Below are 12,493 nucleotides of genomic sequence, written 5' to 3' on the forward strand. Positions count from 1 at the left end.
TTTTAAATAGTAAGATATTCACACCACTGAGTGTAAAATTTATTTCTAGCAGGATTAATTGACTTAAGAAAAGACTGAAATATATGTTTTCATTTATTGCAAGCATCTAAATTGATTTAGGATGTGCAAGTAATTCAGATGTGTGGCTGCTGGTCATACAGCACATGTGCTTGGTACAATACCACAATGCAGCAGTAGAGCTTAGTGCTAAAAATAGCCTGTAGGATTTCCCTAACAGGATTCAGCCAATAATCTCGCCACCCCCACAAAAAAGAGAGAGAGGGACACAACTGTTTTCAATTGCAGACTGCTGTGAAATATTAATAAAAGATGGTTATTCTGTCTCTCCAGAACAAATGCCTACAGCCAGATTTTGCTCTCAGATTCCTTGTGTAAATCTGAGCAGCTCCGCTGAGACTGGTGGATTTATTCTGGATTTACACCAATATTACTGAGGTCAGAATGTGGCCCTGATGACAGACTAGGATGGTGGCACCACTGAACCATATAATGATAGAGGACACAGGACAAAAAAACCTGAATTTGCGTTAAGTCAGAAAAAAACAAGGTCTTTCTGGTGGGGACTCCCTAACATCCTTTTCCAAAATACTTTGTTTGAGTCAGCTTCTTTTAGTAATATTTTAAAGAGAGCGGAGAGCAAGACATCTAGCAATTGTTGACTAACAGCATGTTTTGAAGAAGGTGAAATGTCCTGGAGGACAACAGTACCAATAAGAAAACCCAAGGGAAGAATATCTGATAAAATATTCAGAAGAAAGATTTGAACTAAATAATGTCAAGTATTCTGTAAACCATCTAAATGAAGATCAAGTAGATTTTATACTTTTTTCCATCTTTAACTCATTATCTTGGGCATATACTGCATATATATTGCATAGCACTCTCACAACCATCAGCATTCTGATTCCCTTCAGATATTTGGCTAAGAACATTTTCTCTCATGACTCACAAAAATACCGGCTCAATTTGATCCCCGTGTAATGTTCTGCCACAACCATTTTCCTTCTACTTTTTTTTCTCTTTTCCTTGTACTTTCCTTTCTCTTATTGTCTTTAAAAAGAAAAAAAAAAAACAACCAAGAAATAATTCAAGGCAGGGAAGTGTTTCTATGTTAATTTCTAAGGTCTGAATTTGACCTCACTTCATGCTGTACTAGAATTTTCTCCCTTTCCCACCACTCATTCCTTCCTTCCATGCTTTTACAAACGGTAGTATTGCAGCTTCTGTGGACAACAGCTGGTTACATCCAGCACTCTCTTAAGGGAGAAAATCATAGAAGCACAGAATAGCTCAGGTTGGCAGAGACCTCCAGAGGTCTTTAGTCCAACCCTCTTCTCAGAGCAGGTCAGCATTGTGATCAGACCAGGTTGCTCAGGGCTTTCATCCCAAAGGATTTTGGAAAGACTGTATAAGAACAGATAAAAACTTTCTTTCCGCTGACCAGTGAATACATGCTATGGCACCATCCAGACTCAGGAGACTCTATGTACAAATAAAGACATTCTGTACCATACCATTCCATACCTATGTTAATAAAACACATGTTGATCTAGTTATTCACAGAAACTGTAATTGAACTGTTGGTGTTGCAAAGTCTGTGTTCATTCTCACTCCAAAGGTGTTAATCTCATAATGCAGAACATAGTTCTATTTTCAATATACTCAGAAACTGCAGTGGTAAAGGTTATATATGTAAGTCTGTAAGCCTAGAGACATGTCAGGGAAAGGGATTTCCTCAAGCAGAAAGGAAAGGCTTCATTGTGAACGCAGAGGTGTGTGCTCTGTTGGACCTGCCAGCTGGTCAATCAGCTGGGGGGTACTGGCTGGCCGGTTAGCATAGGTACAGCTTGGAAGCAGCTACAGCGCTGCACGATGTCTTCTTCAGCCAGTACCTAGAGGATACAAGAGAGATGTGAAGGTACAGAGCACAAGTGGAAAAACAGAAGCATAAAGTTGTAGAGAAAGTGGAAACAGGATTTTTTTCTTCAATGAGTAGAGATGATTGTCTTGAAAGAGCCGTGGAGGAAAAAAAGATGTTTCTGATCTGGAGAAAGGAGTTCAGTGAAGGACTGTGACTCTCAGTTGGAATAAGCAGCATTTTTTCTCTCTTTTCTTCTCTCTTTCCACTGCTGCTGTTCATGTCGCAATGCTTTACTACGGGAGTAAGGTTAAACTGTCTGCCTGACATTAATACACCCTGCCTCTGCGTATCGACTGTCTGCATCTCAATTACAGAACTCACTAGGCTTCCCTGTGTAAGATTTCGAGCCCTTTATGCCTGGTGTGTCCCATTTCCTCACACCATCCCAGTTCAGTGTTTGTCCTACCTCATTGAATTCCTTCCCTTGTTCTTCCATCTCAGCTTCACATTTTCTTTCTTAATCAGTTCCACTGATGCCACAAGTGCCCAGATATACGTAACCCCCTTGACCCTGGTGCCCCATCTGGGGACCTGTAAAGGGAGGTGTCAGTAAACCTTAGCAATCGGACTGAAACAGTAGCCTTTAAATTTGCAAGTCCATTCAACATTTCCAGTAGAACTACAGATATTTGAACAGGACATTGAAGCCTACACACAGTGAGCTTGCTTCTGGTGTGTTCTGTGAAACTTTTAGAATGAGTTTACAATGTTTTGGGGACTCTGTGAACCACAACTAGAAAAACAGTGGCCAGGTTTGATAACCCTGTCTATACACAGCTGGTCTTTTTGCAGAAACTCATGGAAAGTGGATTAGCATGTTTCTTTCTATACAGTCCAAATGTTTGTTACCCAACAAGTGAAATTCCTAAATTGACAGTGTATTTACAGAAGAAATTGTCTTCTATCTTGGAATGTCATCTTGCATCCATTTACCCACTTGCAGTACCTTAAGGACATCTCTTTTTCTTTTGCAGTTTTTTTTTTTTCTTTAAGATAATAAATTTTTGCTTTCCAAGTTCACATTCTAATTGGAGAGAGGGGAGAGTACACTGTCTCACACAGTCACTTATAGGGCCCGTTAAGGACTGTTCAGTTCACAGTCATGGCTTCTAGAGCTGTAAGCTTCCAGGCATGAGAATTTCTGCCAACTCATGTGAAGGAATTGATACTTCTGGCAGAAAACTGAATAAACAGTATCTCCAAGTATTCACTTCCCCTTTCTTGTGCACAGAAAGTGAAGTGAAAGTGAAACTTTGCTTCTAATCATGCTGTAATGTTATACTGAGATTCATGCTCTTAAAAAGATGGAACCACCTGCAAGGTTAGATTACCCATAATAAGAAACGGGTTTTCTGTGGTCAATTTTCTTCCTTTCACTGAAGATTTTGGAGGTCCTAACCACTCTGCTTTGGACAGTCCAGACCGTATCAGTAGGAGATGCTCCCTGAGTGACTGGAGTTCCCAGGGCCTGACCATAAAACCTTCCTCTGTAGACTCCACACCACTGCTGAAAGACACCAAAGTTGTAGCCAACATCCCCTTCTAGTCATGGCTACAGAAGCCCTTTCTTTAGGGAAAGCAACCTTGTAGCGTAGACTGACTTGTCAAATGAAGACATTGAGAGTTATATTGCAGCTTTCCTACTTACTGGTGGTCTTTCTTCAACTTATTGGTGGTCTCTTTACAAAACAGGCAAAAAGAACACGGAGAAAAGAACCAGAGGATAGGGAAATGAAAGAAAAAGCTATAAATGACTTAAAGGCACCAAAAATGCACCTGTTGCTATATTGCAAGAGCCAGTCAATGATAATAATTTATGACTGTGTGAATATTAACCCTGTGATTTATCAGCTGCACTGGTTGACTTGATGCCAGTACAGCATCATAAAACCGAGGAACAGTAAGGCTAAAACCGAATGCATTGCTGCAGGAGGTATTCGAGGCATTTAAATCTGTTGATCCTACATGAACAAACGCATTTGCCCTGCCTATTAAAAGCAATCTTTAGGGAATCCTACCAGTCGTGTAGACATGCTGGCTGGGCTGGTCCATGGCTGGGTGAGGTAATGTGGAATCAGCGGGGGAAGACGAGGTCCTGGACACCGGCCGATGTTTATCTAATCCCGCCACGCCAACTGTAGCCATCTGAGCCTGGTAGATTTGCAACTGGTGGACACGCCGATGCGCCAGGAACTCCTGTTTCCAAGAAAACAGCACAGTAGAAAGAAATGTGAGATGGGATCAAGTAAGACACTGAGGGAAACATGTCAACAAATTAAGTTCATTAGGTCAGGGCTGTAATAAACAGTGTGGAAAAAAAAAAAAAGCAACTTGCACCTAAGACCTAGTCAATAAATCCATTCAACAGATGTTTTCACACTGACAGTGTGGGCTGCAGACTTTGCCAGAGAGTAGGTGATGGCAAGCAACCTGTCAGTTCTCCCTGACAGAGGAAAAGACAACTTCACATGCAGAGTCTTATAAAAGACAGACGTTCTTCTAATATATTGAATACCTAATACAGTGTTAGAATATGCACTTTATGACCCCACACAAATAAAAATAAAATCTTCCTACAGCACTGAAAGTGAAAAGCGGTGTCCTTACTGCTCGGTACCAAATTCTCTGAGCAACTGTGAGTCAGGTTTCTACAGAGGACTCAGTTCCCAGAACTCCCTGGAAAACAAGAACAGTTTGCCCATAGGTTTTCACAAATCATTCAGAAACTCGGGAATTGTTATGCGAGATCCCACTTAGGGACCATCTTTTTTTGTCATAATTGCGGCTGGCTACGGGCAGGTGGGAAAAGACTGAGAGCAGAAAGGAACATTTCCTCCTCTGTTTTGTTTGTCAACAGATGGTGACTTTTGCTGACATGACAAAGCCTGAAACCATGCTGAAGTCAGTAGAAACCTTGGCATTCACTCACTCCACAGAGTTTCCCAAACCCTTTTCTTTCTGTTTTTATTTTTTGTGCAGATAGTCCTAGAACCTCAACAGGAAGTGAATGTGAGAGATTTCCTAACCACTTTGCAAGATGAATTCAGCTGAAATTCACATTCAATATACATATATGCAGGTATATATATGGTGTGTTTATGGCCTTACGGCCTTTTTTTTTTTTTTTAATCCTTTTTTTAAACCCAGTGACAATTAGCGGTGCTGTCTGCTGTTGCTTGGGACAGCAGCTCAGAGGCCTGGCCTGGCCAAGGAGGGATTGCTGGGTGCTTGGAGAGGTGAAGCCGAGTTCAGGCTCTGTGGAAGGCAGGTGGAAGTACCCGGGGGTACCCCAGCCCCTCGTGCACTGCAGAATGAATCCACAGCTCATGGGAAGTGAGAATGTCTACCCTGCATGTGAAAACAGAGGCCTTTATGAAAACAAGTGTTCATAAATAGCAGCTGAAATGAGAACAAATGCTTTAAAAGGCAGCCTCAAAACCCACATTAATATCTAGGGTCACCACTTCAGTGAAAAGACATAAGGTCATGGGAAGGGTAAATCACCTGGGACTTGGTCATAAGTGGCTAAATAAGAAAGAAAATATGAGTAAGCAAAAAGAGGTTTTACAAGAAGTGTCATGGTTTGGGGTCATTGAACTGTTTCCTTTTCTTTAAATACAGTCCCCAACTTTTCCTATTGCTTTTTAATGTATGATAACAGGATGGTGTTATATACTCCAGGAAATATCTTGAGGTATCTGAAGAGGTCTGTGTATCCCCTTTCCTTATAAACATAGCAACATTCAGGAATTCTTTCCTGAAAAGCCTAAGAAGTGCCTTGTTTTTACTTAGTTTCACTAATTATTTTAATTGTGATAAATTTTCAGAGGAGATATTTTTTGTGCTCCTAGGCATACACATCTTTTGTAACCTTCACTGGGAGTGTGTGTGATTGGAGAGGAGAAGCGAAGAATGCATGGATGCTATTATGTTGAATATTTTCCCTATGGAGAACAGAAGTAGATAAATTCCTTTGTGAGGATTTAGCATTCACTTTTTTTCAATGCTGGCTTAGGAGATATTTTGCCATCTGTGGCACAATTACTCCCTGCATCTGAGGGTCAAGCGGTGACAGCAGCACCGTCTGTCTGATGCCAGTGTATTCACCATCTCTTTCCTACTCTTCCAAAGCATGGGAGCTAGCTGAGATAGCTCCATTCTGTAAAGTCAGATCTTTCTACAAAACGTAGATAATTGGGGAAGATATTCCTACCTTTGCTTATAGAAGGATTAGGTGTCTGTGACTATGCAAGCAATAGAAATAACACTATATTTCAGGTATATGAAAAATCAAGGTAATTTTTTTTAATGCTAATCAGCCTGTGTGAACATCACCTAAAAGCCAGACAGCCAAATATTTTAGCAATTTGTCAAAGACCAAGAAGAGAGACTGTTCTTGCTCTCCTGTATTTTCCTGCTAAACTGTGTTTTGCTTATATCATTGTTCCCTCCCCTCAGATGAAACCAGACACATACCTAGAATTTGACACATGTTTATCAGCATAATCAGTCCAGGGAAACAGAAGAAATTTGTGGATGGTTGGATGGAAAGCTGCATGACACCTGCTTTAATTTCTCAGGTCACGGAAAACTTTGCCTGTGAAAACCTTTTAAAATTTTTTAAAAGTGCAATAGTTTGTCTCACAAGGCTTACATCGAGGCTTGCTTTCATTCTCTCGTGACTTCCAGATCCTTCAACTGTGATTTTAAAAACTCTAGGCATCAGCAAAGTTTGGACTTGTTTAGGTTTTAGCCAAAGTTTTAGGCTAACTTCCTGATTAGGTTTCATTTTACAGACAACAGACACTCATGAAATACATATATTTTTTCCAGCCACCTACATTTTTATGCTGTGAGCATCTGAGATGCTCTGTGTCACACAGACAGGTGGATTAATACAATGAGTAATGTGGATAATCAACACACTTATCTGGCTCCCCAAATGCCCACCTGGCCTCTGGAAGGGATTAAAGCAACACAATGAATTCATCTTCAGGTTTTATGTGCTACAGCACTGCAAACACATGTCCATCTCTCCAGCAATATGACAAAAGCAGTATTTGCACATCTGCAGGGTTAGTGATTTGTGTGAATATATTTAGAGCATTTCTTAGGTAACCCGAGCCCTGCCTGCCCGGCATGGAGCCTGCTAGTTCCAGGTGCCTGAGATTAGTTCATTAGTAGAGGCAGGCAATTAGGGCCTCTGCTGGAGTGAAGGGAGGGCCCTTCAGTGTCTTCCCCAAAAAAAAACTATTCTGGGCCTTGGTAATTATTGTGAGGAGGATTTTTAGAATCGGTATCTAAAAAGAAGATGACCCTTTTAGAGGCACGGGAGGTAAATATTTGTTATTCTCCTAGTATTTCTGTAGAGTTTGTTGTTTAAATGGAGGTGGAGTCCATTTGGGTTGGTGTGAAAAGTCTTTTCATGTAGATGCGTAATTTGTATGTTTTGGTATTTCATGTTTTGTGTATTCTGAGGATTTTAATAAGAGGTACTTCTTTATTTCTGCTGGCTGTGTGAACTAGTGACCCACAAATGTATTCAGTTGGATTGTTAGATGGTCTATGTTTGATGATAAAGCATAGGTGAATTGTCTATGAATTAATGCTCTTTCAAGTTGTTATGTTTTGTGCAGAGAGAAGAATATGTGGGGTTCGTTCATAAAAAAATTTCTTCCCTCTCAATAGTCTACTTTTTAATTTTGTTTGGTGTGGTTGGATTTAGTTTAGTCACAGCTAAATAAATCCTAAGACTTGTATGTCTGTACCATAATCCTAAGTGTGTATAGGCATAGGCACACCTCTCTTCAGGGTTTATGGTGGGTTGTGGTTTTTTTTCATTGTGGTAGAAAAATCTTCTCTTAAGAAATTCAAAATTTGCTATTCCTGATAGCGATATTACTGCTTTTAGTGTCTCATATATTTGTGGTCATGTTTATAGCCCTCTGTTGCTGTGTCTGTAATGCATTCAGCTGAAGTATGAAACGTGTGCTAATGTCTATTAATTGTTAAAAATCATTCATGTATTGCTCATCCTCCCCCAAAGACCTTCAGTACTACTAACCTTACAAGGTTTTTCCTCTCAAAGCATTTTTTGGTGGTCTTTTTGCTAGTTAATTTTTTTCCTATAATTTCCACATTGTTGTCTGAAAATTACCCAAAGGACCAATTATTACTGAGGAAGAAAAATACATACATGCTGCAAGAAGTTTTGCCCTAAGTGAGGATGAAAACAAAATCTGCCCAGTAGGAAGACCTGCTGCCTTCCAGGTACTTCCTTCAGCTTTTTCTTCTGAAGGGTATTTCTGATGCCTGCTCTGTTGCCTTGTCTCATTGGTGGCTCCTGTTGGAGGCCCTACTCCTTAGCATCTCCCAGACCTCTGTAGCAACATGGGAACAGAGTAACTTCAGGTCCTGTCATTTGTCTTCCCCAACACCCTCCTTGACTTCCTACCTTCCCGGTGCAGTTGTAGCTGGATGCATCTAAGGGCTGTCCAGGTCAGCCAGTGGCTGCATCCAACAAAATGGCCTCTGTTTGCAACAAATAGAAATCAGTCCTGTTCTAAGGTCCCCACAATGGCAGCCTTAACCCAAACCAAGACAGCATTATCTAAAGCCTGATTCAGTCTGAAATCCTGGGCACCCAGAAACTTCTCATACTGTTTAGATGTAGCTAGTTAACAGTGCTTCGGAAACTGCAGACCTCATGAAAATATTAATAGGATTGATGTTGGTTGTCCCCAGAAGTGACGAGGGAGTGAGGGGAACAGAGAGCAATGGCTTGTTAAACAAGGAGTATTGGAACAAAAAGAGCTGTAGGTAAGCAGAAGTTGTAGCAGTTTTGACCTAGGAGTTTTGTGAACTACTGTTCTGCCTGCTCTCCTCAAATAAAACCAGAACTAGCTGCCCTCTGGAACTGCGCAAAAATAAGTCATGAGATCTTCTGAAAATATTTATGTGCATAAATGTGAAATTGCAGGAATGACTTATCTCTGTCAATCTATCCAACTTAAAATGGAAATTAGTCTGAGGTATCCCTGAAAATGAATATGTTGAGAGGTCTTCTTTTAAACTGCTCTGTCACTTAGAGAAAACACATGACCAAGAAACCCTACCAATACTATTTTTGACAAAACCACATGTAAAGCCGCAAACTTCCATGGTCATCACTTTCAATAGAACTGAAAAAAAAAATTAGTATCACCATCTGAAATATAGCCAGCCACAAATTCAGAATCAGCGTTTTTATGAAAAGTAAATGAATAACAAGTATGGATACAGACACATAGAATGAGTAGGTAGAAATGGGTTTAGATCAAGCAAAAGCATAGACAGGAAGAAACAGGGCAGCTAGCCTCGAGGCATCTGGGTATATTAGGTCACTCAATACCAGGATGTTTCTAGAATTTGGTTGTTTTGTTGGTTTTTTGTTTTTTGTTTTCTTGCTGTAATCCAAGGAACACTGTGTTGACTAAAAAATGGGTAAACAGAAATGAAGTCTTACCAACGGTCAGGTGTAGATACAGAATAGTGGATGAAAGCCATACCCCAGAACTGCCTAGAGTCCTAGGCAGAGATTTGCCTTGAGCAGCAAGTTGCTGTTCACAGCAAAACAACCCCATGCCTTTTTCCCTCCCTTTACCTTCTGAAGGACAGTGGAAAGGCTTCTTCCAGCCACTGCCAAGGTAGGGCTTAATATTTGGAGTGGCCCTACTGCAGTGACTGGCCAGGGCATGGTCACCACTCTCGGACAGCTTTGTTTTCTCCCTCTGTTCCTGGAGCAGCAAAGTTGCCGCTGCAGAGATCTCTGCTCTTCTCCTGCCACCCTTCCCTTCTAGGGCAGGAGCACCTTTGGGATGGAAAAACATGTTATTAAAATGACACTTTTGTCTAGTCAGCCAAGGAATAGGGGAAGAGCAAAGACTGCCAACAGGGTGACAGGAGTGTGCTTCTTCGTGAAGTCATGTACCTTGCCTTGGGTTACATGAACAAATGTGCGGGTCGGGGCTGGGGTCGCATCCCTTGCCTCTGGTTGTAGGACACATCAGCAGGGTCAAGACCCTACCTTTTACCCCTACTGTTGCACCAGGAGGTGGCTGGGTTTCTGACCTCTGGTTTTGAAGAGAGAGATGGTACAAGTTAGCTCCTTTGGATGGAGAGTTCCAAAAATCTGATTATCTAAACATGAACCATCCTGGTGTTATATATGTGAGGAATCAAAGTGGCCACATGGGCTGAGAAGTTTTCAGCTATCTCTGTGAAGCAATATCAGCCAGGCATTAATTAAGTTGAAGTCTGGTGTGATTAAGAAGAAAGGAGTAACAGCGAGGAGGGCCCTAAAAACAGAACACTTTCTACTGGAGGGAAATTCCAGGAGTCCAGCTGAGCTGCTGGTTTCACTCCTGGTTCCCGCTCTTGCGAGACCTCTCTTCTCCACTCCTGACATTGGCAGGTACTCGACTTCTGTCACTTCTGCTAAAGTGCTGACTCTGTGGTGTGCGCAGCATGCATCCAAAGAAAATGCAGCACCTCCTCAAAAGGTTACAGTCCTGGCTGATTCTCTTCCTCCCTTTCTGACTCTCCCAGAGATTTAATATAAATATATAAATAATTGGGGGTACAATGAAGGGGAGAAAGGGACCATTTTAACATCTTGTGCATTGGTTTTGTTTTGTCTTTTCTTTTTGTTTTGGTAGTGTTTTTGGGGTTTTTTTTTGTTTGTGTTTTTTTTTTTTAAAAAAAAACCTCTTTAGAGGATTCTTGTTACTTTATTACTTTTACTAGAAATACCACAAGACTTTCCTGAAGTCATTTGGTGCTTTCCAAAAAAAGAATACAGAGAAGTATAGAAATGAATACCAGTGGGAAAATGCATTTATCCACATGTCTTGCCCTAACTTTCAGTATTAACAAGTATTTTTTTTCTTCAATATGAAGAATAAATAGCCTTTATAATAGCATTCAATGGTTACAACCACCTAATCCTAGCAGCTTTCCAGCAGTCGTTCTGTTAGACTATTAGTTGGCCAAAACTGATTAATGAAAAATCACCTGTCCTACCTGTTTCATTGTTCTGGGAAGTGATAGAATGGTTTAGGTTGTAAGGGACCTTGAAGATCATCTAGTTTCAATGCCCCTGCCATGGGCAGGGACACCTTCCACTAGACTAAGTTACTCAAAGCCCCATCCAGCCCGGTGTTGAACACCTCCAGGGATAGGACCTCAGCAACTTCTCTGGGCAACATGTTCCGGTGCCTCACCACCCTCATAGTGAACATTTTTTTCCTAATATCTATTCTAAATCCCCCCTTTTCCAGTTTGAAGCCATTAACCCTTGTCCTGTCACTACATGCCCTTGTAAAAAGTCCCTTCTGGATCTCTTGTAGGCTCCCTCCAGGTACTGGAAGGCTGCTGTAAGGTGTCCCTGGAGCCTCCTCTTCTCCAGGTTGAACAACCCAACTCTCTCAGCCTGTCCTTATAGGAGGGGTGCTCCAGCCCTCTCATCATCTTCGTGGCCCTCCTTTGGACCCACTCCAACAGGTCCATGTCCTTATGTTGGGGGATCCAGAGCTGGATGTAACCAGCCAACTCTCTTCAGCAGTATTGGCAAATCAGTTTGGTGTTACTTTGTGCAGATCATTTCAACCACTTCAATTTCTCTGCTGTTTGTTGGAACCAATTTTCTTAGCAGACTCTTATGGTTTCTTTTTCAGTGAAGAATCATTAGTTTGGCCTTCACACAGAGAAATAATAATCTCTGGTTAAATTTAGCAGCAGCCCTGCTGAAGATCTGTGTTTTCTGTATACTTTAACAGATTCTGCTATGGTTTTATAGGCAACTGCTGAGTTTGGGATTTATTGTAGAATTAATGGAAATTACTTGGGTCTGACACATAACAAGAAAACCTTGGAAAACCCTACTCTTCAATATACAGTCACTAACACATCAGTGTCTAAGCATAAAATCATGAGGGTGTATAGAAGCCGTCTGCGGATGCCTTCTGTCTTGTATGGAGGTATGTGAGGTCAGAACAGGGAGCATCAATTGACCGTATAGTCAGTAAATATAAGAGTCATAATCACAGTGTTTTACCAACTCTGTTCTCTCTGCATAGATCACCGCTATAGATCACTGTATCTAATGCACAAACTCCAACAGATGTGTGTATTGCCATTGCCCACACCAGAACTCTTTTGCACAAACCATCTGTTTCTGCTGTCGCCTGCGTGACAGCAGAGTTGTAACCTGATGGATACCGGGTTCTAGTCCTTTGCTGGAGGACTTCTGCCCCTCTGAGGATTTCAGAGATACATTACCAAATCTCACACCTTACTCCAGTGTGGTTAAAATGTCAACAGACTTCCTCACTCCAACATATTTATAGTAAGAGTTATAGAGTTTCTTGAAAAAAATGCATACGTACATATTTGAAAATATGACAAAGTATTTAAGAAATGCTTTTATCTCTCCAGTGCTCAGCTCTTCACTACTTTGATTTTGGCACACAAAGTAGTGATATATAGTGAAATGGTGATATAATTTGAGATGCT

General features: G+C 41.1%; 1 protein-coding gene across 2 annotated transcripts in view; it reads right to left on the bottom strand.

Annotated features, from left to right (window-relative positions):
• HDAC9 (histone deacetylase 9) overlaps window positions 1-12,493 on the bottom strand; it is a 281,151-nt gene that overhangs the window by 138,923 nt on the left and 129,735 nt on the right. For both annotated transcript variants that reach the window (XM_009879560.1, XM_009879561.1), the window contains one exon: window positions 3,961-4,138. In XM_009879560.1, the coding sequence (XP_009877862.1) occupies window positions 3,961-4,138 (178 nt within the window). The remainder of the gene's footprint in view (window positions 1-3,960; window positions 4,139-12,493) is intronic.

This window comes from Charadrius vociferus, unplaced genomic scaffold (genome assembly GCF_000708025.1).
Source record: "Charadrius vociferus isolate BGI_N301 unplaced genomic scaffold, ASM70802v2 scaffold262, whole genome shotgun sequence".
In the NCBI taxonomy this organism is placed as follows: Eukaryota; Metazoa; Chordata; class Aves; order Charadriiformes; family Charadriidae; genus Charadrius; species Charadrius vociferus.